The sequence below is a fragment of the Littorina saxatilis genome, linkage group LG6 (genome assembly GCF_037325665.1).
Source record: "Littorina saxatilis isolate snail1 linkage group LG6, US_GU_Lsax_2.0, whole genome shotgun sequence".
Lineage (NCBI taxonomy): Eukaryota > Metazoa > Mollusca > Gastropoda > Littorinimorpha > Littorinidae > Littorina > Littorina saxatilis.
The window spans coordinates 49372877-49396699 of record NC_090250.1 but is presented as its reverse complement, the minus strand read 5'-3'; the positions used below and the strand labels follow the sequence as shown (position 1 = coordinate 49396699).

The following is a 23823-nucleotide window of genomic DNA, read 5'->3' as shown; positions in this document are numbered from 1 at the left end:
TATTTACGTAAACAATGAATTGTTTAGGTAAATAATACATGGTTTACGTAAACAAAAAATTATTTAGAATTGTTTTACATTGTTTATAAACAATTACTTATTTAGCACATGAGCTTCTAAATAATGATTATTTAGCTAAAACTGGTGAAAAAACCATGAAAAAGTATCCAAATAATTATTTGACAAACGGAATGCCATACTCACAACGTGTTTTGATTGAGGTCACGTGGGTTTGGCTTGAAGTCACATGGAATTAGGAAAACGCACGTGCTCAGCGAAGACTTCCAGTGATCAGCAAGCCATCCATGGCGATTCTTGGTTCTAATGATTATATTTTCGAAGGAAAATGGTATCGTGTTTAGCGCACGCCGCATAGCACACACATCGGAGTTGGTTGTTAGTCCCGATCGCGGAATACAGCCCGTCAGAGGCGTGGAGAGTGTTCCGGATGTGGTGAAACTTCTGTCTGCAGTTTCAGGGTCTCCTATATCCTTGGCACAAAGGGTCAAAAATCCCAAAAATAAGCCCTTAAAAAAATAAGGCCTTATTTTTGAAAATATGCCCATATTTTTTGAAAATAAGCCCTTATTTCTAAAATAAGGCCTTATATTTTCCATTATCAAGGCCTTAAATCTTTAAACCTTTAAAAAAATATGGGCATAAAAAAATAAACCCTTATTTGAAAATAAGGCCTTACGAGAAATAAGGCCTTATTTCTGTACGGCCTTAATAAAAAAAATAAGGGCATAAAAAAATAAGGGCATAAAAAAATATGGGCATACAAAAATAAGGGCATACAAAAATAAGGCCTTATTTTTTTGACCAATCATGAAGCTGAATAGAATTCGGCTGCTCCGCTCATGCGCAGAGATCTCATAAGAAACATGGCGAATGGGGGGTTCAGAGATCGTGATGAATTTTTGAGAAGAATTTGTGCTGAAATTGCAAATTGCGAGAGAATTGGGGTTTTGGCGAGTTTGTGCGCGCTTTTGAATGCGTGAAGCCATGCTGTATCCGCTCGATGTTATGACGGATGTTTTGAACGAGAGGCGAGTTTGTGCGCGCTTTCGAATGTCCGAATGCGCAGTAGCGATGCGCAGAAAAATATGGGCATATTTTTTTTAAGGGCTTATTTTTGTATGGGCATATTTTTTTAAGGGCTTATTTTTTTAAGGTCATAACAGAAATAAGGCCTTATTTCAGTAAGGCCTTAACAGAAATAAGGCCTTATTTCATTATGCCCTTATTTCCTTATGGCTGTAAATATTTAAGGCCTTATTTCTAAAATAAGGGCTTATTTATAGAAATAAGGGCTTATTTTCAAAAATATGGGCATATTTTCAAAAATATGGGCATATTTTTTTAAAGGCTTATTTTTTGGATTTTTGACCCTTTGTGCCAAGGATACTCCTACTCCTCCGTTCCGCTTGCAAATCCTGACAGGAGTTATTTTCGAAAATCGTCTATTGTCCATTGTATCAACGCGCGTCGACTGCGTGTAATGATCGTTTGGGACTTCTAACTATAATGTATTTCTGATCGCATACAGCAACCGGTCACAGGGCTAAAAATTCATTGAGCGCGAGCATACGCTTTTTGGCAAAGCAGGTTCTGCCAATGTTCAAACATCGATTTAATTCTTTTTAAAAATTACCTTTTAGGTCTTCACGAAAGTTAATAGGCAGGTAGTTGCATCTTGTGGTTCTCTACCGTACTTGCCTAAAGTGTCTCCTTTGTATCTGAGTAAAGAATTGTACTTCCGTAAAGTTTGAAATCAGCCAAGAGATGATGTTTGCTGCTGTCCGCCATGATTACGGCGTGAAGGCCGTATAACGGCGCGCCCTTATTGGTTTTGACCTGGGATTGAATTGCTGATAAAATAGCAGTATCTATCGTCCGAAGCTACGACTGCATCGCTTGCAAGTGAGTATCAACTCGATTGTATGGGAAAATCCCATCGTGTGGCCGGGAACATTTTAGAAAAAGATTAGTTAAACTAGCTAAACGGTGGAGTCAGGGAGATTTAGTCCGTTGGTGATTAGTGCTACTGGGGTCGTAGCCTAGATTCAGCCACCAGGACGGATTTCGCATTTTAACATAGGCGTCCGGATGCTTGCTATAACGTTAACAGCCCTTCTCTAAGTAGTTAAGGATTTTGGACAGGTGCCTCATCCGCCTCAGCCTCCACTGCCTTCTCCTGTACGGACACCTCAGGGCGCCAAGCCCTCTGTCCCCTGTCCTGCCGCTGAGGGGAAAGTGGCGCCCAGCACAAATCTGCCAGCTGTCAAGAGGAGAGGGTCGACGCTTCAGACGTCAAGCCCGCAGAGGAAGAAATGCAGACAGATATGACAGCTTACTAGCGCCAAAACTAAAAATTAGTAATTAACCCGTGAAAGTTACTAATTTTCTCGTCTTCTTCTTCTTCTTCTTCTTCTTGGCGTTCGCAGAGGTTACACAATCAGTCCAGCACTGGTGATAAATGTTGTCGTTTTCTCCAACTCCTGTCGACTGCCGTATAGTTTGGTCTGCAAGGGAGTTGGTGACGGCCACACTTCTTTTCGTTCCTCATCTAGTAAGGTGAAAATTACAATTATGACGTGAAAATTACTAATTTAATTTTCACGTGTTAATTACTAATTTTTACGTGTGAATTACTAGCGCCAAAACTACAAATGTGTAATTTTCACGCGTTAATTCACGACTCTTACACCGGCCTGAGCGAAACATCCACCGATTCAATACTTTTCTGGTCCATAGTAAGTAGTTCTTTAATCCGATGCAAATTAACAATAAGAGCTGAGCGCATGTGTAGATTACCGTGACATACAATTGTCTGTCCGACAATTTGTTGAATAACGATTTCTATCGACAGATATTTGTGAAAGTGTGTGACTCTAGACCGAAGAGAGCCGTCTGCTAGTGGTCAGACCTTTAGCACACGTCCGGCCAGCGGCCATTTTTCCTCTCTCGATTCGAACATTTTCGGATCGATTGTCCTTCACTAATACACTACCAAGCAGATGAATTAGTGTGGTAGTGGAAATAAATATGGGGTAGAACTGTCTGCCCGACAACTTGTCGAATAAGGAATTATATTGAAAGATATATGTGCAAGTGTGAGACCACAAATGATCAAAAGTCCGTCTGCTAAAAACAGCTTCGTCGATTATTCTTTTCTAAGATACCCAAAACAACGTTAAGGAAAACGCTATTGCAGAAAACTGTGAAATGCTTCATCCCGTCGGATAACTTGCTCGATAAGGCTTTCTATTAAAAGATATTTCAGAAATAGTGTGAGAGTGATGTTTGCCGGACGTTGTAGCCTCTCAGTGCGGATTCTTAAAGTCCGACTACTGTGACCGAAAACGAGTCCAAAATGAAAATTAGTAATTAACACTGTTAATTACTAATTTCCCGTGAAAATGGTAACCCTAGGTTTTGGCACTAGTAAGCCGTCATAGACAGAGCCAGCAGTGAAAGCCCAATGGCAGAAATGAAAATTGAACCAGCCGGCCCTCAGACTCCAACAACCATGGCCCAGCAACCTTGGCCAGGCATACTGCAGCAGAATTAGCTAGCTTCATTCAGTGGACTAGAAGGACAGTAATATAATGGCAGTCGGACAGGGACAAGATGCAGCAGGCGCCACCCACGACATAACAAATCCACTACAGCCAGTGGTGGCCAAAGATTCAAGTGAGTTGCTGCCCTTTTACTGTTACTTTTAGGTTCAATTTGTCACAACGCAGTTATGTACATGTTGTCTCTAAGCAGCGAGTACATTTGAAGAGAGATTAAAATTACTATGTAGGGGAAGGTTGCCACATCCTGTTCTGACAAACTAAAGGTGCTAGAGTGCTCGAAACAATTCCACTGATCGCTGTATTTATCCTCTCTGGATAACTTCCACATGTCAAAACAGTTGCAGAAACACAAATCTTAAAACCGTTAGGCTTTTGCTCTTTTTTGCATTTTTGGCAGCGTTCACTCTGAATTTGACGGACTAGTTCAGACGTTTTTTTCATTTTTTGGATAAATGTCTTTGATGACGTCATATCCGGCTTTTTGTCAAAGTTGAGGCGGCTCTGTCACACCCTCATTTTTCAATAAAATGGATTGAAGTTTGGGCCAAGCAATCTTCGAAAAAGGCCGGACTTTGGTATTGCATTTCAGCTTGGAGGCTTAAAAATTGATTAATGAGTTTGGTTATTAAAAATCTGAAAATTGTAATCAAAATTATTCTCTTATAAAACGATCCCAAAAAAATTTCATCTTATTTTTCATCATTTTCTGATTCCAAAAACATAAATATGTTATATTCGGATTAAAAACAAGCTCAGAAAATTAAAAATATGAAAATCATGATTAAACTATTCATCTTCTTCCTTGTTGGTTCCTGATTTCAAAAACATATAGATATGTTATGTTTGGATTAAAAACAAGCTCAGAAAGTTAAAAGAATAGAGATACAGAAAAAGCGTGCTATCCTTCTTGAAGCGCAAACACTAGTGACTACCGCGCTATTCGGGCTTGTCAATGTCACTGCCTTTGCCACGAGCGGTGGACTGATGATGCTACGAGTATACGGTTTTGCTGAAAACATGCAGTGGGTTCAGTTTTATTCCGTGAGTTCGACAGCTTGACTAAATGTTGTATTTTCGCCTTACGCGACTTGTTTGTTCATGTCTTACTACAAAGTATTACTACAACAATTAATTAACGTGAGTTTTACTCTGTTGCAGTATCATCACCGTGTATGCCCTGCTAAGGTTGCCCCAGAGGTAAGCACTTATTTAAACTATTCTTTGGAAGCTTTTGCTGGTTTATTGACGGTTAGTAAAACTTCAAGAAGTTATTTGATTGGCCTCTGAAACGTTTTCTGTGGTTGTATTTGTACACATAGATTTCAATCAAAAATGCCAAGAAAGAAATAGAGAATAATACAGGACAACACTGAGGTAAAACAAATCTGAAGGAATGAAAGCAACGGCTTTAAAAGAGGCGACAAAAGTGTGTTCTTTTCTTCACAGGATTAATATACACTGGGCACAAAAACTAAAGGATATGTTTCAGGGGTATGGTCTAAATGTTATTTAGTGTTCAACAGCAGTGTTTTGTTCAAAATATCTGCATTTGAAGACATACGTTTCTTCTGCCCAAAATTGGTTATTTTTATAAGGCCATAGGTCTCAGACCCGGCCTACTCTAACAACCTGGCGTTCTATGACGGTATGACTTACTTTGAACTGCCAAGACGGCTGACAAAACTGAAGAGATATTTCACCTTTGTTACATCAGTGATTTTCTTTGGAGTCTTTGCCAAAAGACCCTATTCTGAGATATGTTGACTAAGAGATGGTTGGTGCCCAGGCTGTGAGATTTATGTATTCTGACTGAGAGATGATGCATTTTGACTGTGAGGTGTTATGTGCCCTGACTATGAGATTATGTGTGTTCAGGATAACTAAAACCTGGACGTGACTCCCCATGACCACCGACTCGAGGAGCTGCTGGATACCATGGACACAGAATGGACCTCAAAAGCTACGACCTAAATATGGAGTTGGACCCTTCTGGCCTGTTTAAGTCAACAAGCCAAAACGTGTTGTGTGGCGTGTGATTCTTGGAGACCTCAGCGTATAATGTTCAAATATATGTCATGATATTTTTTTCTTTTACAAGAATATAGACTTGGTCTCTCCTGTTTCCTATAAATACTTACTTTGAGTTCTTCTATTTCTCCTTTGGTATAAATTGTTGCACGGGCGCGCGCAAGCACACACACAGACACAGACCGCACCACACACACACACACACACACACACACACACACACACACACACACACACACACACACATTCAAACGTAACACAACGCAGAAGAAATACTGCCTCCAAAGAATGACATATCCCGGTATTTAATAAGACGGTCTTCTGTTTACCATTTTTTTTAGATGTATTTTGCTCATGTTTGATGCAACAATCCTCAGACTATGGGCATGCCAATTCGCAAAGAAACCTGAACCGGCTTGTTTCTTGTATTGTTTGTTTGTTCAGATTATTTATATTAGATCCCCTGTGGTTATAATGAGATATTTTTGTATGAACCTTCAAAATATGTTCTGGTTGTTTTACTGGTTGTTTTCAAATGATTCTTTCTTTCTTTATTTGGTGTTTAACGTCGTTTTCAACCGTTCAAGGTTATATCGCGACGGAGGGAAGGGGGGTGATGGGATAGAGCCACTTGTCAATTGTTTCTTGTTCACAAAAGCACTAATCAAAAATTTGCTCCAGGGGCTTGCAACGTAGTACAATATATTACCTTACTGGGAGAATGCAAGTTTCCAGTACAAAGGACAACATTTCTTACATACTGCTTGACTAAAATTTTTACAAACATTGACTATATTCTATACAAGAAACACTTAACAAGGGTAAAAGGAGAAACAGAATCCGTTAGTCGCCTCTTACGACATGCTGGGGAGCATCGGGTAAATTCTTTCTCGTCCCAACCAATATGGGACTCCCCCTAACCCGCGGGGGGCTTTCAAATGATTAAGAATAATGGAAAAAAATAAGACAAGAAAGATTAGTTTATGGAACCTCGTGTAGGGGAAATTAAGGAGGGTAAATTGAACAGGATGGTAAATTGAACAGGAGGGTAAATTGAACAAGGCCAATATCTTAATAGTTCGTGTAACAATTTGTTACGTCACTGTATTTTTATGTTACTGGTGATGGGCAATGAAGTTTGCAGAAGAAAAAATGGCGTAACGATAAACAACGCGTGGCAGGTGAGCACTTATAGAATATTTTAGCTGAATGTCTAACTTTTCATTTCATTTATAGATGTACAACAATAAACATTAAACTATTGTACACAAAGCGCAAAATGTACCCAAATCGCGATTTATTGAACTCTGAAGTGGACGAACAAGATATTTAAACATACAAAATCGAGATCTGACAAGTGACTGCTCAAGTTAGCTTCGCTTGTTGTATTTTGCTACTTCAAAGATGGCGGCAAAACTTGACTTTGAAATGTTTTAGTCTATAGCCCTTGCTTATACTGTTGAACCACTGGTAAATATTTTAGATGAAAAATGTAAATGTATAAATGAGTCAAAGAGACTGTGTATGTGTGTGTGTGTGTGTGTGTGTGTGTGTGTGTGTGTGTGTGTGTGTGTGTGTGTGTGTGTGTGTGTGTGTGTGTGTGTGTGTGTGTGTGTGTGTGTGTGTGTGTGTGTGTGTGTGTGTGTGTGTTAAGAAAGGAATGTGTACAGAGTAACTAATTTTTGTGATAATTTGGAACGTTTTTGTGTGCGGTTTATTTTGATTTAAATACTTGTATTCAAGTAAATAATGTCCATGCAATGTTTGTATTTGAATGTCCATGCAATATTTGTATTTGATACATGTAATAATAACAACACTTTATTAGGACATTTAAAATGAAAAAAGCACATAAAACACATGTTACTATATTAACAGGCGCACCACTTGTAAATAACCCTAACTCAGTGTGCTGTCAACAAACGTTCATAGTATATAACATTACAGAACCGTATTGAATAAGTTTATTATTCTCAATATGTATCACAATGAGAATATTCCAATATCATGTTTCTTTTATTTCACATGGACCTGTGTTACAATAAGGGGGAAACAATAACGTTAGGATCAGTGGCAGATCCAGGGGGAGGGGGTGTTTTCCGGGAGTTTCGGACCCCCCCCCCCCCCCCCCCCCCCCCCGCCCCCCAGCCTAATTTTTTTTGTTTTGTTTAAAGACAGAAATAAATTTGAAAAATAAGAAAAGCTTATGGCTAAGATTGCTCCAGTTTCCTTGATTTTTTTATCAACATGCCCCGGAACCCCCCTAGGAGCCTGCCTTTGTCTTCTAAGTGACGGTTTTGGAATGTAGTTGGGGAGTTTGTTGGCAGGGGTTGCACCAGGTCGGTCAATTGTCCATGTTATGATCCAAATTTGTCTTCCTAAATGTACTTTTTGGAAGGGGAAGATTCTTGGCTCAGATTGCACCAGATTTCTCCATTTTCTTTGTTTTTATCAACATTTTCGCGGGGGCATACCCCCGGACCCCCCTAGGTCCGCTTCACATCGTCGAATTGTCCCTAAAAGATTTTTGACCCCCCCCCCCTTAAAAATGATGTGATCCGCCCCTGAGGATATCACAGAATCAGGTGTTGTAATTCAAACTCACTCACTAAAATGAGAACACATACCTGTCATAAAAAACACCTAGGCAGAGACGTTTAAGTGCACATTCGTGTGATTAGGCCGTTTGTTTTTAAACAGTTACATGACGAGATAGGCTATTCATTCCCCTACCATATTCAGCAAACGGATTGATTTTACATGATGTAGTGTCCATAAAGAGAAACGGACACCCCCGGTAATCTGATTATGACACACCCCAAAGTAAAAACCAAGTGTTTCGTGCAAGGGGGATAATTTTGAGAGAAAAAAATGTAAACAATAAAATCGCAGGATGATATCCTTCATAAATAAATCAAAATAAGGAATTAAGATCTCTACACACTTTGTCTTCCTATGGTTTTTTTTTCTATTGCATTGATTTGAGGGGGGGGGGCCTTTTTTTCTCAAAATTTGAGGGGAGGCAATTACAAGATGAATAATAGGAAAACCTTGGACATTCAGTGACGTATATGGGAGCACTGGAGGACCTGGAAAGAACGTCCATGTTCATGGCATCCTCCAGATTCCGAGTCTGACACAACCGTCGTACGAAGAAGAAGAAGTGACGCATATCTTTTAAATAAGACACGATTCAGAGGAAATCATTTTTTTCTAAATCGTTTCTCTATGTGTTTTCTTTGTAAAAAAAATACAAAGATCTGGTAGTTGGAACAATTTGCAAGTTAATGTTTTGTTCTGAAAGAGCTAGCCCAGTGTGCCTTGTGGCCTACACGTTATTTTTTTCTTTTACTTGCTCCTGTGATCCATACAAGTCTGTCTGAATATGCCTCAATCATGACGGAAATTCAAGGAATAACATCGAGTCCTTACAGTGTTTGGAGTTACAGCACAGACAAGTGATGAAAAAGAAAATTACGTGACGTCTCTTTTTATTTACAAAGGGGGGCTTACATACACTGATTTAGTGTCGAAGGCTGGGAACGCCAACCATCTGAAGCTGTTCGGAAATAACTCTTTCGGGGTTTCATGCGGCTGTGGAAGAGTTGTATAATTATTCCTTGCAGGAGATTCAAGAGAAAGTGAGTCACTGAACAATAAGTTCCTTTGTGCATGTTTTGAGAAAAAAAAGGTGCCATATCGACCGGGCACTGCATTTTGGTAGTGTTTAACTTTGCCCGATCAGAGACCAATGTCAGCAGCCAACACTCTTAAAGATATATTGTCTAAGCCGCCATTTGGGAGAGTTTTCTGACGATTTGGACCTTCAACGTCGAACGCTGAAAAAGAAGAAGGACCTTAAAAAGTTCAAGGGGCATTCGCTGTACTGTAATTTAGAAACACTTGCAATGATTTGCTCAAAACGGCTCCGAAACTTTGCCAAATAATTAAATGAATTTTAATCAGCGAGCGGTTAGCCGATGATCACCGAGCTCTCCTGTCAGACGTCGGGACTTCCGGTCGTCATCATTATTTATTTAGTTTTCATACGGATACCCATTCGTCAAACTAGATCAAGACCGTTGGATTAATGAAGTCAAATGTACAGTTTAGCTTACGCATGTAAATTCCGTACGATACAGCGCTAAAACGCTTCGTCACAGTTTAACAGAGACGGACACAACTTGATGTCGGTTGGAGAATATCAAGGTCTGCAATGACCACCATACACAGCATTCAGATTTGAACAATAGAACGCTCAAACACTAATTTTAAGACCTTTTTCGTGTGTATTGTCATCTAAATGTCTGTTCTTTGTTCATCAGCACGAATGCTTTCGAGAGAAAATAAACATCCAATTTAATGAAATTAAAATGGATTAATACTGTGTGCTGACTGAGTTCCCTTCAGAACGATACTCTCGCTCGAATTTTCTGAGTTATTGTTTCACTGAAAACAAAATCATGACGATGATTTTGCTCAGTTTGCTTTTTTTGCTGAACTTATATCTTTGCAAAGTGATTCTCTGTTCTTGTATTGATTGTCATGTTTATTGTTGTACATGAATACAGTTACACTTTTTCCTCTTAAATTCGCTTCTTTTACCGTTATAATTATATGCATGTGTATGTACCTAAACTCCCGTAGTTAAGTAACATTAGATTAGTCCATTTTTAGGGCGAGAGACAGATGCAGTACATCAATGCTTATTTTTGTACCCTCGTTAAGCACAGAGATGGCACGAATATTAAGAATTTGTTTCTTTGCAAGGCTTTTCAATTTTTCCAAGGTAACTAATAAGAAAAAAACTCAGAAAAGGTTGTTGTTGTTTTTGACATAAAAGGTGATATTTGTACCAGTGATTTATGGTGGATCAGAATTTGTGTGTGTGTGTGTTTGTGTGTGTGTGTGTGTGTGTGTGACGGCTTAATTGGACATGTCGTATCGTGTGTGTGTGGGGGGGGTGTGTGTGTACGTGTCAGTCACGCCGTGTGTGTGTCTCAGCCGCGGCCATGTGCGTGTGCGCGTGTATGTATCACTGAGGCTGTGTTACAACTACCTAGGAGACTGTTTGCTCAGCACAGATAGACAAGTTCTTGGTGCTCAAACCATATATGCGACAGCCAGTACAGTATAGAAGACTCTTCAAAACCTCGTTTAGTCCTCGAACAAACAATCCCTCGAGCCGCCGAGAGACTGCGATTTTCAGTTGTGCGATCTTGAGCAGGCCCCGATTCAGTGTGTCCTAAGTGTTGTTAAAGGGGGTACCCTCTTTAATTTGAACAACATCATTTTCGTATGCCGCCACACACATGGCAATACAACATGCCTACAAAAGAGCACAAGTCATAATGAGTGCTCACATAATCTTACCTATCGTTTCATGATGACATTATCGTAATTTCACGTGGAATCATAAAGAGGAAGGAAAAGGGAGAGATAAAAATGGGAAGGCCGAAAGACAAAGGGTAGGGGGGGGGGGGGGGAAGAGAGAGAGAGAGAGAGAGAGAGAGAGAGAGAGAGAGAGAGAGAGAGAAAACAATCAATATAGAAAACTAACTATATATAGTAATTAAACAATGGCGACTGCACGTGAGAGGGAACAATAACTATAGCCTATAATTAAAAAAGATTAAAACATCCAAAAACAACTTGAATTGACTGACAACGTTCAAAGTTTCAGAATCGAAAAACAAGTCGGAAAGGTAAGTCATAATTGTTGTTGAAAGTTTATTTGGCGAAACAAAACATTTCACAAATATATGTATGTAAGTTTCCATTTATGTCCCCAGAACAAGCATCTATTTGGGACATGAAATATATCGACCCAACGGTCTTTTTATATCCTACTAGCAGTCAGGCACGGCTTCGCCCGGGAGTTTGTGATCAGCCAGCCAGACCATCTTGGACACCCGGCCAGCCATACTGAAACTGGCCTTGGCACGGAACGATCCAAGGGGGGCAATCTCAGTCATCTCAAAGAGGGAAATCCAAACGCAATCCGCTTTGTTCGATTTTATGGGCTTGGACGATAGAGAAAAATAAGAAAAGCAAAAGCTGGAGTCAGTCTGGACGAAATTGCTATCAAGAACGCAGAATTGATTTTTTCTGAGTTTTTTTTTTAGCCGTAAGCGCCATGTTTATCGGTCTCCAACCGGCCTCAAAGACAAAGGAAAACTGACGGTGCTGGGTAATTGAAATCAAATAATGAACACTGACAGCATGCACAGCCGTAACCAACACCTTTTGCTCACAAGACATGTCAAATAAAGTGAAAAATAGCAACGACTTACCATTGTGCACTCCCGTGTCGAGCTAAAACTTAAGTTGCGGCACAATTTCGCTTCTCGCACATCTGGCTTGTTGACATGCATCAACGAAGGGGCCTCACTCTGGAAGAGTTTCCTGCTCCGATAAACATGGCGCTTACGGCCAAAAAAAAAAACTCAGAAAAAAATCAATTCTGCGTTCTTGATAGCAATTTCTTCCAGACTGACTCCAGCTTTTGCTTTTCTTATTTTTCTCTATCGTCCAAGCCCATAAAATCGAACAAGGCGGATTGCGTTTGGATTTCCCTCTTTGCGATGACTGAGATTGCCCCCCTTGAATCGTTCCGTGCCAAGGCCAGTTTCAGTATGGCTGGCCGGGTGTCCAAGATGCCAGCCAGACAAACTCACTTAGATCTACAACTCAGCTCCCTTCTCTCTCTCTGACACACAGACACACAGCTGCGCGCGCACACACACGCACGTACAGGTTTTAGTTGCGGTCTGATCAAAGCACGCATACGTAATGAGTGAGTCTAGAATCTTATTCCAATGTGGATAAGAAAAATGAAAGTGTGATCATACATTTGGATTTATAGGCAAGGCAAGTTTCTATTTCGTTCAACGTGTTTTCGTGATTTTTGGACCCCTTCTCACACACACTTTAGTTGCGGTCTGATCAAAGCACATGCGTCATGAGTGAGCGCGTCATACTTTATTGAACAGGGGAGAGAATTCTGTAAATTCACGTGACAGGGCCGGACTAGGCGAAGAGGAGGGGGGGGGGTTGCCAGTGGTGGCCCAGGGGGATGTCCCCCCTGGCGGCAGGGGCGGATCAGTTCATTTTATGACTGGTTTTTTTCAAAAGTATATTGTGAAGATATGGGTGTGAAGGCGCGAAGCGCCGAGCCGACGGCGCAAAGCGCCTAGCTTGCTAGGGGGGTCCGGGGGCATGCCCCCCCGGAAAATTTTGAAAAAAAGGATGCAAAATGGTGCAATCTGGTGCATTCTGAGGATGATCATTACCAGTTTCAGGCAGCAGATTTTGTCACTGATTAATACCCCAAAAATTGAAACTCAATGTAAAATAAAGAAATGCATACCTCATTCAATATTTTTATTTTTTGGCTGGGGGGGGGGTCCGGAAACCCTAGAACCCACCCCCCCCCCTCGTTGTGGGGGTCAGGGGGCGAAGCCCCCTGAAGCTGACGGGTAGGTCATATTCTGAGATAAGAAAATGGTCGCTCCTTGCATAAAACGGCATAAAATAAGCAATAATAAAAAAAAAATTAAATAAGTAAGGTACATGTTTCGGCTAGGGGGGGGGTTGCGCAACCCCCATAACCCCCCCGGTAGTCCGGCCCTGCGTGAAGATCTCTCACTGAGGCGATTGTTTCGTAAACAGTGTCTAGAAAATATCAGAGGAAGACTGTATCAACTATCATGTGTGATTATTGGGGAGGGGGGGGGGTTGCGGGGTGTTGGGGGTGGGGGGGGGGAGATAGCGGGTGGGGGGCAGCCCTTGAGAATGACACGGTATACTGGTTTGATGAGTTACCTCCCTTCCATGGGCGACAAAGCATGACTTACCTCCCTTGCACTATTATAGCCTGTACTCATTAATGGGGAGGGTCATTATGCGAGGAAGGAAACAATGAATCGAGAAACTAAAACCCGGCCAGGTGCACGTCTGTGGGTCCTAGCCACTATGCGGCATGCACAATATCTCGTCCTTGCCTTTTGCCATCTCTGAGGTCTGGGGACCACAGACAGACAAGACAGACAGACACACACACGGCAGCGCAGCGGCGTCGGTAGCGGCGGTGGTGGTCAGGTGCACATCTTCACACGGTCACAGGAGTGCACATGCACGACATCGTCTTCCTGCCCCCTCCCTTCTCGGAGCTTTGGCGATCACATACAGACAGACACACACACACACACACCGACAGACAGACACTCTCTTTTATTTATATGTATCTATAGATGTATAGATGGGACCAGGGACCTATCTATGCAGGGACCTATATTTAGAAAGGATAGAAATGTTCACATCACATTCAACAATGTTTCAATGTTAATACATTCTGGAAATAGTGTGCCAGGTTTTGTTGTTCTTACGTCATCGTACAGGAGACATGCTATATAATATAATTCTTAATCTCAGCCGGTTGCCAGGACAAGCAAACATTTCAGCAAAGTGACCACATCAGTATTCTGGCACGGTTATAATTATGATCTAGTGACGATGCGTAAAATAGGGAATTTCCGATAAATACGTCCCATAGAGGAATAGCCTATACCTGTGGTCTGACTTTGGGTCGGCTTGATCACGTGATCATATTAGCCAATCATCTACTCCCTTAGAAAAGAAGTTTGGTGGGTTTCCCAAAATAGTATACTAGTTATACTGGGTGAATGACTCATTCTGATACTGATCGGTCATTTCAGTAACATGTTCTACGAAATATCTAGTAATCGGCCTAAGTCGATCCAGTCATCTCGGAGAAATTGTGTTGCTGTCAACGACTACACGGAACTGTTTCTTCTGCGTTGCAACTGCAATCATTTATTATAACTGTTGTTTTGCATGTAGCGGATTTCACCCCGAAAACGGTAAATGGAACTACATAATTATATTAAATCGAAACTAGTCAATATACAATTTAATTTGCAAGTAATTACCTGTTTCCGCTTAATCTACATCGGCTGCTCATCAAGTTATGCTGTACATATAGTTTCCAACCAAAAACTGGGGAAGACAGAGCAGCCATGGAATCCAATGAAGAGTCATATGAAGAGAGTGATTTTTGTTGAAGTGTCGCTATAAATTGGTTGTATTGGGACTCTCTTATTGGAATACTAATGTATACACACACACACTCACACACACACACACACACACACATACACACACACACACACACACACACAAAGAGAACAACAGATCTTTCTAAAGTTTAGCTTCTGTTCTGTTTGGTGGCTTTAGTTGGTTTTAAAGGTTACATCAGCTGGTTAACTTGTCAATTATGGCATGTAAATTGTAATAAAATGACTGAAAGAGGGTGTGCATTTCAAAACAGCCCTGAGGTCCAAGAAAGTCAAGAGGGGAATCTATGCGTAGAGCCATTGAAACTTAACACATTTGTATTTTTCTTCCCCAGATGCATCCTGAAGAGTAAAGAGCGCCAGAACTAACAATCTGTAAACATGGCGGCTGTACATTTACAGCAAGTGCGCTACCAAGCTCTGGTGGTTGAGAATGAAAAAGAGAACAAGGACAAGCGCTGGATTGTACCCCCTAGCAATGACGTTGACATGGTGTCGCCAGGACAGCGCGGTGGGACAGACCTACACGGCAACGTCCTTGCATTCTCCTTGTCGGATGACCAGCGCTTGATAAGATTCCTTGTGCTGGGCGCCGATGGAGGGACGTTTTACTCCACCCCGAAGGAGCTGAAGGAAGAAAATGCAGCTTGCATTACCAGGTTCATTGAACGCGGGGAAGGGCAGATGGTTATTGAGAAAGTCCTGGAGGTGACGAGGAATGGACGAGCAATACGCATGAACGCCAGTCTGCTAGCCCTGGCCATGTGCTGTCGCAGTTCGGACAAGGAGACAAGGGCGGCGGGCTACCGGGCCATCGGGGACGTGTGCAACATCCCCACGCACCTCTTCAACCTGGTTGCATTACTGGAGAAGCAGGGATCGACAACTGGCTGGGGGCGGGGGCTGCGTAAAGCTGTGTCGCAGTGGTACAACCAGCATGCCAACAACCCTCGCCGCCTTGCCATGCTGGTCACCAAATATCGCCAGGTAAGATCTCAAGTGTGATAAGTGTTAGCGCCTGTAGCCAATTGATGGGACTCGTGCTATACAAAAGTTATTTATTATCAATTATTATTATTATCTTCTTCTTCTTCTTCGTTCATGGGCTGAAACTCCCACGTTCACTCATGTTTTAGCACGAGTGGATTTTTACGTGTATGACCGTTTTTGTCCCGCCATGCAGGCAGCATACGCCGATTTCGGGGGAGGCATGCTGGGTATTTTCGTGTTTCTATAACCCACCGAACTCTGACATGGATTACAGGATCTTTTCCGTGCGCACTTGGTCTTGTGCTTGCGTGTACACACGAAGGGGGTTAAGTCACTAGCAGGTCTGCATATAAGTTGACCTGGGAGATCAGAAAAATCTCCACTCTTAACCCACCAGGCGGCAGCGACCGGGATTCGAACTCACGACCTCCCGATTAGGCGGCCGACGTCTTACCACCAAGCCACTGCGCCTGTCAATTATTATTATTATTATTATGTCGGCAGTTTGTATAGGAAGGAGAAAAATGTGTGTGTGTGTGTGTGTAGGTAGGTGCGTGAGCGTGTGTGTGTTATGAAAGATAATCATAATGTGAACAGATCGAGTGGCTATACATTGGTTTTGAGTATGTCGGATTAGTTTATGCTTTCTTTTATATATATATATATACAGAATATTAAATATCTACTTATTCAAAGAGCAGTAATGCCACAATTTGAAATACATTTATTTGTATTGTACAGACAATATAGTCGTACATCTTGTGTGTTTCATCAGCGGGACGGCTGGAGTCATCGCGACCTGTTGCGACTCTCCCATCTCACGCCGGGGAACGTTGTTCTGGGTTTCATCCTGCGCTACACTGTGAAGGGCCTGGAGGAGGCCAAGAAGTATTACCTGGAAGACGGCCATGCTGACTCTAACGACCCTAACTTGAGGCGGATCGTTGACTACCTAGAGGCTGTGGAGGAAGTCAGGCTCATACCGCCACCGCCGCCACAGAAGCGAAAAATCATGGAAGGGCATGAAAATGTGGAGGAGCCCATGGTGATTGACAGCAAGCTGAGGGTGAAAGTGGATAGAGCTGTGGAACTGATCGAAAAACACGACCTGGTGCGGGAACACCTTCCCACCTTCCTGCTGAGCGTTGCGGATGTGTGGAGCAGCCTGCTGGACAAGATTCCCTTCAATGCTCTGTTGCGCAACCTGGCCAAGATGACCTCCACCGGCGTGCTTAATGTCGAGGAGAACCTCCAGAAGGTTTTCGAAAAACTTGAGAACCTGGAAGCTCTGAAATATTCAAAGGTACGCCCTGTATCTTTATATATCTAGAGACATTGATCACTGTAGGAGTTTTGTAAACCAGTACCAACCCAAAGCTGAAAAATTTACGATATGAAAACTTGTCGCTTGGTCACTAGTTGTAGTAACGTGTCAAACTAAGATGTATTGACAAAATAGTACATAATTATGTAGCTCATTATTTTGATACGAAAGCCTGCCAAATGCCATCAAAATCTGTAACTTAGTGTAAGAGTCATTGGTTGATGATTTATTTCTTTTCCCATATTTCACACACAAAATGGGTAAGATACCAAAAATTTCAAATTGCCGCAAACTCTGTAGAACTGTACTATTTTGTAATATTTTGCTACTTTTTTTTCAGGAGACTGGTTCTGCGTATAAGATCTTCCATGTCTGTTTTGGAGCTACTATTTCCCTTTGTTATTTGATTTTGTCATTAGCACTATGCTTCAGTTGGTGATGATTATGTTTCAGTTTGACTTTGTTTCAGTGGAATTCATGTTTTAGTTATGGGTGACCGCTGTTCCTGGCACTCTCTAGATGCTGGTGCTCTTTCTAGATAAAATCATGAGCAAGTAGAAAGTGAAAAACCCATATAATTCCTTCAACGCCATGCCATGCCTTGAAGAGTTTTGTTTTTGTTTGGGCTTATTTCACATATTTCATATACATATTGTCCATCAGCGATTTTGTCTTCAATGATAATAGATGTTCATAATAATTTGAGTTGTGTATTATAGATTTTGGGGAGTCTTGAAATTGGACTACCACTGTGGTACAGCTGTTGATGGTAGTGTGATTATGCAGTATGCTTCCTGTGTTCAGGTTCACCCCTACAACATCCTGACGGCCTGGCACATCTATCGTGAGGGGAAGGGCGTGAAGGGACGACTCAGGTGGCTGCCCAACCCCAAGCTGGTGGTGGCATTAGAGAAGGCTTTCTACGCATCGTTCGGCATCGTGACTCCCACCCACAAGCGAATCCTGATCGCGTTGGATGTGAGCGGCTCCATGACGTGGGAGACAAACCGCGGCTCCGGCATCACGCCCAGGGTAGGCTCCGTGGCGATGAGTCTTGTAACCATGGCCGCCGAGACCAATGTTGACGTCGTGGGGTTTTCCGACGAGCTGCGTGTGCTGGACATCGACAAGAACAAGAAACTTGAAGAAGCTGTTGATTACATCAACAACATCCCCATGGGCTCCACAGACTGCTCGCTCCCCATGCTGTGGGCGGCTCAGACCAACCGACAGTACGATGCCTTCATCATCTACACCGACTGCGAGACCTGGTACTCCAGAATGCAACCCGTGGAGGCCTTGCGTCTCTACCGCCAGCAGAGCGGGATCACTAACGCCCGATTGGCTGTCGTGGGCATGGCCAGCAACGGCTTCACATTGGCTGATCCAGCCGACCTGTACATGATGGACGTGGTTGGTTTTGATGCCGAGGCTCCGGCCGCTCTGCAAGAGTTCATCTCTGGTTCTCTGGAGTCGGTGTCTAAGGTTGATTAGACTGGTGGTATGCATGCTGGTTGGCTTGAACAGACAGACTTTCTGCCAGTTACATAAATCTGGCTTGAGTTGCCAGTGTGAACATTTTCACTACAGTGGACCCTAACCCCCCCCCCCCCCCCCCCACCCCTAAATCCTCTACCCCGCCCACCCCCTTCCCATCATCAACCCACCCCTTTATTATCCATTATTGGTACATTCATATATTGTTTGATTTTGTTGTTGTTGCAGAAAACATTGATTGTCATTTGGAATTATTTTTAAAATGTAAGGTTGTATGAACTGTTGTGGAGGTTATCTTACAGTATTGTCTTACTGTAATAATTTTTTGGATTATTATGTGGTCAAAATACATGTACGACCTTTTATTACACACATTTCTTAAGTTTGTGAATGAATCATTTCTTTTAATGCTTTTGTTGTTGACATTTAAGGTTTGCTAAAAATTAGAGCAAGCTTTTACTTTTAGTATATATTAAGCCAAGTTCTTCAATAGTGTGCTTCTTTGTCGTAAGAGGCGACTATCGGATTCTGTTTCTCCTTTTACCCTTGTTAAGTGTTTCTTGTATCGAATATAGTCAATTTTTGTAAAGATTTTAGTCAAGCAGTATGTAAGAAATGTTAAGTCCTTTGTACTGGAAACTTGCATTCTCCCAGTAAGGTAATATATTGTACTACGTTGCAAGCCCCTGGAGCAAATTTTTGATTAGTGCTTTTGTGAACAAGAAACAATTGACAAGTGGCTCTATCCCATCTCCCCCCTTTCCCCGTCGCGATATAACCTTCGTGGTTGAAAACGACGCTAAACACCAAATAAAGAAAGTGTGCTTCTTCTGGCAGAAGTGAGTAGCTTCCATCTCAGATGTTGGTGTTTGTGACATATCATGTAAATATCTATCAGAATTAAAAGACGTACTTGTAGGTAGAAAGAAATAGGAATAGCGAATAAATAAGTAAGTACAGTTTGTTCATAACACAGGTAAAGTGTGGTGATAGACATTTAACTGCTTTAATATTGTTGATTTTTATGTAATATTTAGTAGATGGTACAGTTGTGACAGTGCTAAAAGCTTGTTTTATTCTGAAATTCTGATGAAAGAAGCATGGCAAAGGTGTTGTCTGTGCTATACTGTCAGTTGTAGGAAGCAAGTAGGGAAGGACAGTATGGGGAATGTTGTTACGTTCTGATCCCGATGTTATAACTATGCAGTTCAGGATTGTATGTATTCTGTTTGACTGTATTTATCTTATTTCTACTACATATATTTATTGTGTATTGCATGTGGATGCTCTCCTGTTGGTGTGATGTGTACAATTATTATTTTTTTAGCTTGTTAATTGAAGTGACATGGTTGATGTCATGTATTGCAATTGTGTAATTGTACTTTCAGGTATTATACGTTATTTGATTTTTGACCAAAATATGACATTTTACACAGATCCAGACAGTCAGTGTTCCTCCAAGATTGCGCTAGCGATCGAGGTGAATAATGACTGTCTCGATCTGTGTAAAATTTCACATTTTTTTCAAAAATACAAACAACATTTATGTATCGATCGATTTTTTTTATAATAATTTTTAGTTTTTATCATTGAACGCACACAAGCATGCACTATTTTTTAGTCTCGGCTTTCAACCTAAATATGAAGTTTTGCCGGCCTCTGACGTCACATGGCTCAAAGAAGGGAAATCCCGTGTTCAATCGATACATTTGGTTTTATTTTCTTGAAGTATGAGTGTTTGTTGTTGTATTTTTTTTATTGTTTTTTTCTTTTTAATTTGTATCTTTCATGGCTTTGAAGTGTGTGTGGTTGTGTTTAAGACTTGTGCGAACTTAAGTAAACTTGAAGATTTCAATCATAAAAGTATTAAAAAGAAATTCAAGCTACTACATGTACTACTGATCTTGGAAATGATATCTGTAGTTTAAAAAAAAAAGACTTTATGAAGGGAGTTTAATCCACAAAATAACTTCTGTGATATTGTACTTAAGTGCATACATGTATCGTGTAACAGCCTGGTTCCTTTCTGTGCAGATTGGAACTTAATTGCTTGAGTAGTTTCTCGGTTTGGCTCAAGTGTCAGATATGAAATTTATTTGGCCAAAACAAATCCATGCTGCACAGAAATCAACCAGGCTTTTGATTTTTAGCAATTGTGACGAGACCTTAAAGGCATATGTACTCGATGACTATACACGCTAATTGCTTTACCAACAGCTGGAGACATGCTAAATTAAGTTCCCTGCAAAATATTGTGGTCTAGGACCCCTTCAATGTTGAGATATGTTAATTTTCATTTTGATCTGGATCGTCCTATTTATAGATTTGGCAACACATGTAACGTTGATGCAAGGGAGCTAACACCGCGGCTTTGTTGACATCCTCACTTTTTCAGAGGCTAGAACAAGCTGTTATGCATGTATTATGGTCCGCGCATGGTGACATATCGTCATTATATGGTCTTATGGTGCGTTTGACATCGATTATGGGCAAACTACACTTTGTAAACACGGGAGCGCGTACATATGCCTTTAACACAGGCGCAATCTTCTACGGATCTTTGATGGTTTACATAAGGCTTTACGCGAGATTGAATGTACGTGTATCTTGACTAAAATCATGTTTTTATCTAATGATATACCCATGTGCCATGTAGCCTAGCTTATGCCTGACAGATTGTGGTGCACGGTACGCCATGGTGACTTTTTCAAATATTTTCTTACGCCCAGACTCAGCATGAATAATATTAATACGATATGAAATGAGACATAACTTCTATGTATACCAGATATAAGTATGTGTACATAAACAGATAAGACCAGTGTTTTCTTTAACTTTTGCAGTGACACTATTTATGATCGCATGTACACATGTTTGGTAAATCATGTGCTTTAAACATTAAGAAGAAAACAAATTGAGAGGAAGAGAGATGGAGAGAGAAACATTCTTTAATGAAATTGTTTTTGTGTGTACATATTGTATCGAAATTTGAAGAGTATACGTGATTATTTGGTGTTCTGCTTTGTGTGTCAAGCTTTTTAGTACAGTATACCTTTCCACGTATGCAAGCAGTGAAACCTTGCCTACTTCAAGAAGTCCGCGGGCCTGTCTGTATTTCAGTAACACTAACTCTGATTTAAGATTCAAGTAAGAATCGGTGCATCTGAAAATGACAAGTTTAAAGTGCTTACCTTAGCATCTCCTAGGAAGCCTTTGTGTTTCCATATTTTCAATGTAGAAAAGTTGTATGCAAAGTCGTCATTGTTCTTCTTTTTTTTTCTTCTTTTTCTCCTCTCTCTTTTCGTCATTGTTCTTGTACATGGATATGATTTTTGTTCATGTTTTATTTTTTTTCTTCTGCTTCTGTTACTTTTTTTTCAAGATCAAATTAGACAATGCTGACGGCAACAGGCTTGAGCTAGAAATATGGCAGCTGTTTCATTTCAACAGAATGTCATTAGAATTCATAGAATTAGAACGTATTCCACATTTTTCTGGTATGTGATACAGATGTTTGCAGTGTTTCCTTTTTTGACGTACCCAAGTTTGGGAGTTGTACATATTAGTTTAAGTAAGCAAGGCTGCCCACAGACGCTCTACCTAGTGGGTCCGAGGACCCAGTACAACTTTAGTTTGGGGTCCAAAGGCTAGGAGGCTCATATTCTTGCTTTCGTAAGGCACATTTCTCGTCAACACATGATCCTTGAAGCGCTCATTTTAACGTAATGCCGATTTTTTTTATATTCTGCGAGCCCTTCACAAAAACATGGTCTTATCGTTTTGATTAACTCCAAAAATTTGCGTCAGTACAGATCTGACGGAACATCTTTTGAAAGCAGTACCAACATTTTAATATGATAATAGATATAAATTGCGTCCCCAGGACCCCCTTTTTCAGGTTTGGTGCGTTGCAGGGCCCCCTCCATGTTTTTATGGTCTCTAGTGGTTATAAGGCGTAAGGATGTACAGTTTGGGGAGCCCGGCTAAGTTTAGAATAGTCTCAGTCTTTTTGAAAATCCAGTCTTTTTTATATAGTGTCAGCTTCCTCTTTTACTGACCAGTTTTGTGTGAAGTAATGCTATTGCTCTACAACTGGTTTTCGACTTTTCTGATTTATCCCTCATTGACATCTACCGTTTGGTGGTTAGGATATGGGGGATCTTAATGCTGAAGCCGTTTCCAGCTTATTTGTCAAATTGTCTCAGTTACGACACTCTGATCAACAGATTCATCATTCTGGGTCTAATTCACGTCTTGTGAATTCTTCAAAAAGGACAATGACCCTTGCCAGTGACAGTGATGTTTCCTTTAAATAAGGCTTTGTTTCTGAGAAAAGCTCCTTGTTTAGAAGCCTGTGAAGTTTGCAGGACAAATAAAATCAGCGATCTGTGTGTTTACCACTTTAACCCGTTCGCTGCCATTAAACAATTAATTTAAGTGCATACCCAGTGCCAGGATATTTTGAGGTTGGAACGGTAATAATTTAAAAAAAATTCTAGCACACAAACTATTTAAGTTAGCTAAATACATGTTATATGGTTTTTGTAGGAAAATGAATGCGGATTTTGATTCTGGATTGAAACTGCATGTACTGTGAATAGTATTATTTCATTAATTACCTGTCTTTTGGTTCTGCGTGTTCTACCTGCGAGTCGGACTGCACAGCGTCAGGTTCCTGAAGTCGCTCGAGTAACTGCTGCATATCAACATCGTACTCACTGTCACAATCATTCTCGTGCTCTAAAGAATCATCTGACTGCAAATTAATATCAGAACTAGTTCCCTCATCTTCCATAATCAGCTGCAGAGCTTGCAAAGTGGTGTACGTTGTCTGTTTAGAACCACATGGCTGCTGTGGCGAAGCGTGCGACGCCATTGTTTACACGGGAAACTCCTCTCTGAGCAGCCAGTAGCAAATCGGCAATCGGAAAAAACGGCTTTCCCTATGACGTACCACGCAATTCCTTCTAAATTTAACCATCCCAACGGTTTCCGCTAACCGTTTGAAGATAGCTTACTACTTTTGATCCAGATACGGATGCAGGAAAAGTCGGAATAAGCGAGGACGTCAGTGGACGTCCCATAGGCACTGGGGATGCACTTTACGTAGGACGTCAGCTGACGTCTTACAGGCAGGGAAAGGGTTAAGGAGAGAAACTGAACACCTTGTATGTCAAAATTGTGTATGATGGGTTGTGCAAATTGTCATTTCATATTAGAGACATATCTCACAGCCCTGCTTGCTTTGCATAATAGGATTTTGATTACATAAGTGCCATTTGAGGCAGCATCATTTTATCCTGTT

General features: G+C 41.1%; 1 protein-coding gene and 1 long non-coding RNA gene across 2 annotated transcripts; both read left to right on the top strand.

The window, feature by feature from the left end:
• The first annotated feature begins 1975 nt into the window (after positions 1–1975).
• On the top strand, positions 1976–7718 carry LOC138969441 (uncharacterized). The gene is made up of 3 exons (XR_011456462.1): positions 1976–3696; positions 4743–4781; positions 5460–7718. It is a non-coding gene; the product is annotated as an uncharacterized lncRNA (long non-coding RNA).
• A 6621-nt stretch (positions 7719–14339) lies between these two features.
• Positions 14340–19448, top strand: LOC138969440 (RNA-binding protein RO60-like). The gene is made up of 4 exons (XM_070342230.1): positions 14340–14494; positions 15043–15694; positions 16473–17000; positions 17826–19448. Exons 2-4 carry the CDS (start codon positions 15089–15091, stop codon positions 18513–18515), a joined length of 1824 nt encoding a protein of 607 aa, XP_070198331.1. The 5' UTR covers positions 14340–14494; positions 15043–15088; the 3' UTR covers positions 18516–19448.
• Positions 19449–23823: the final 4375 nt, after the last annotated feature.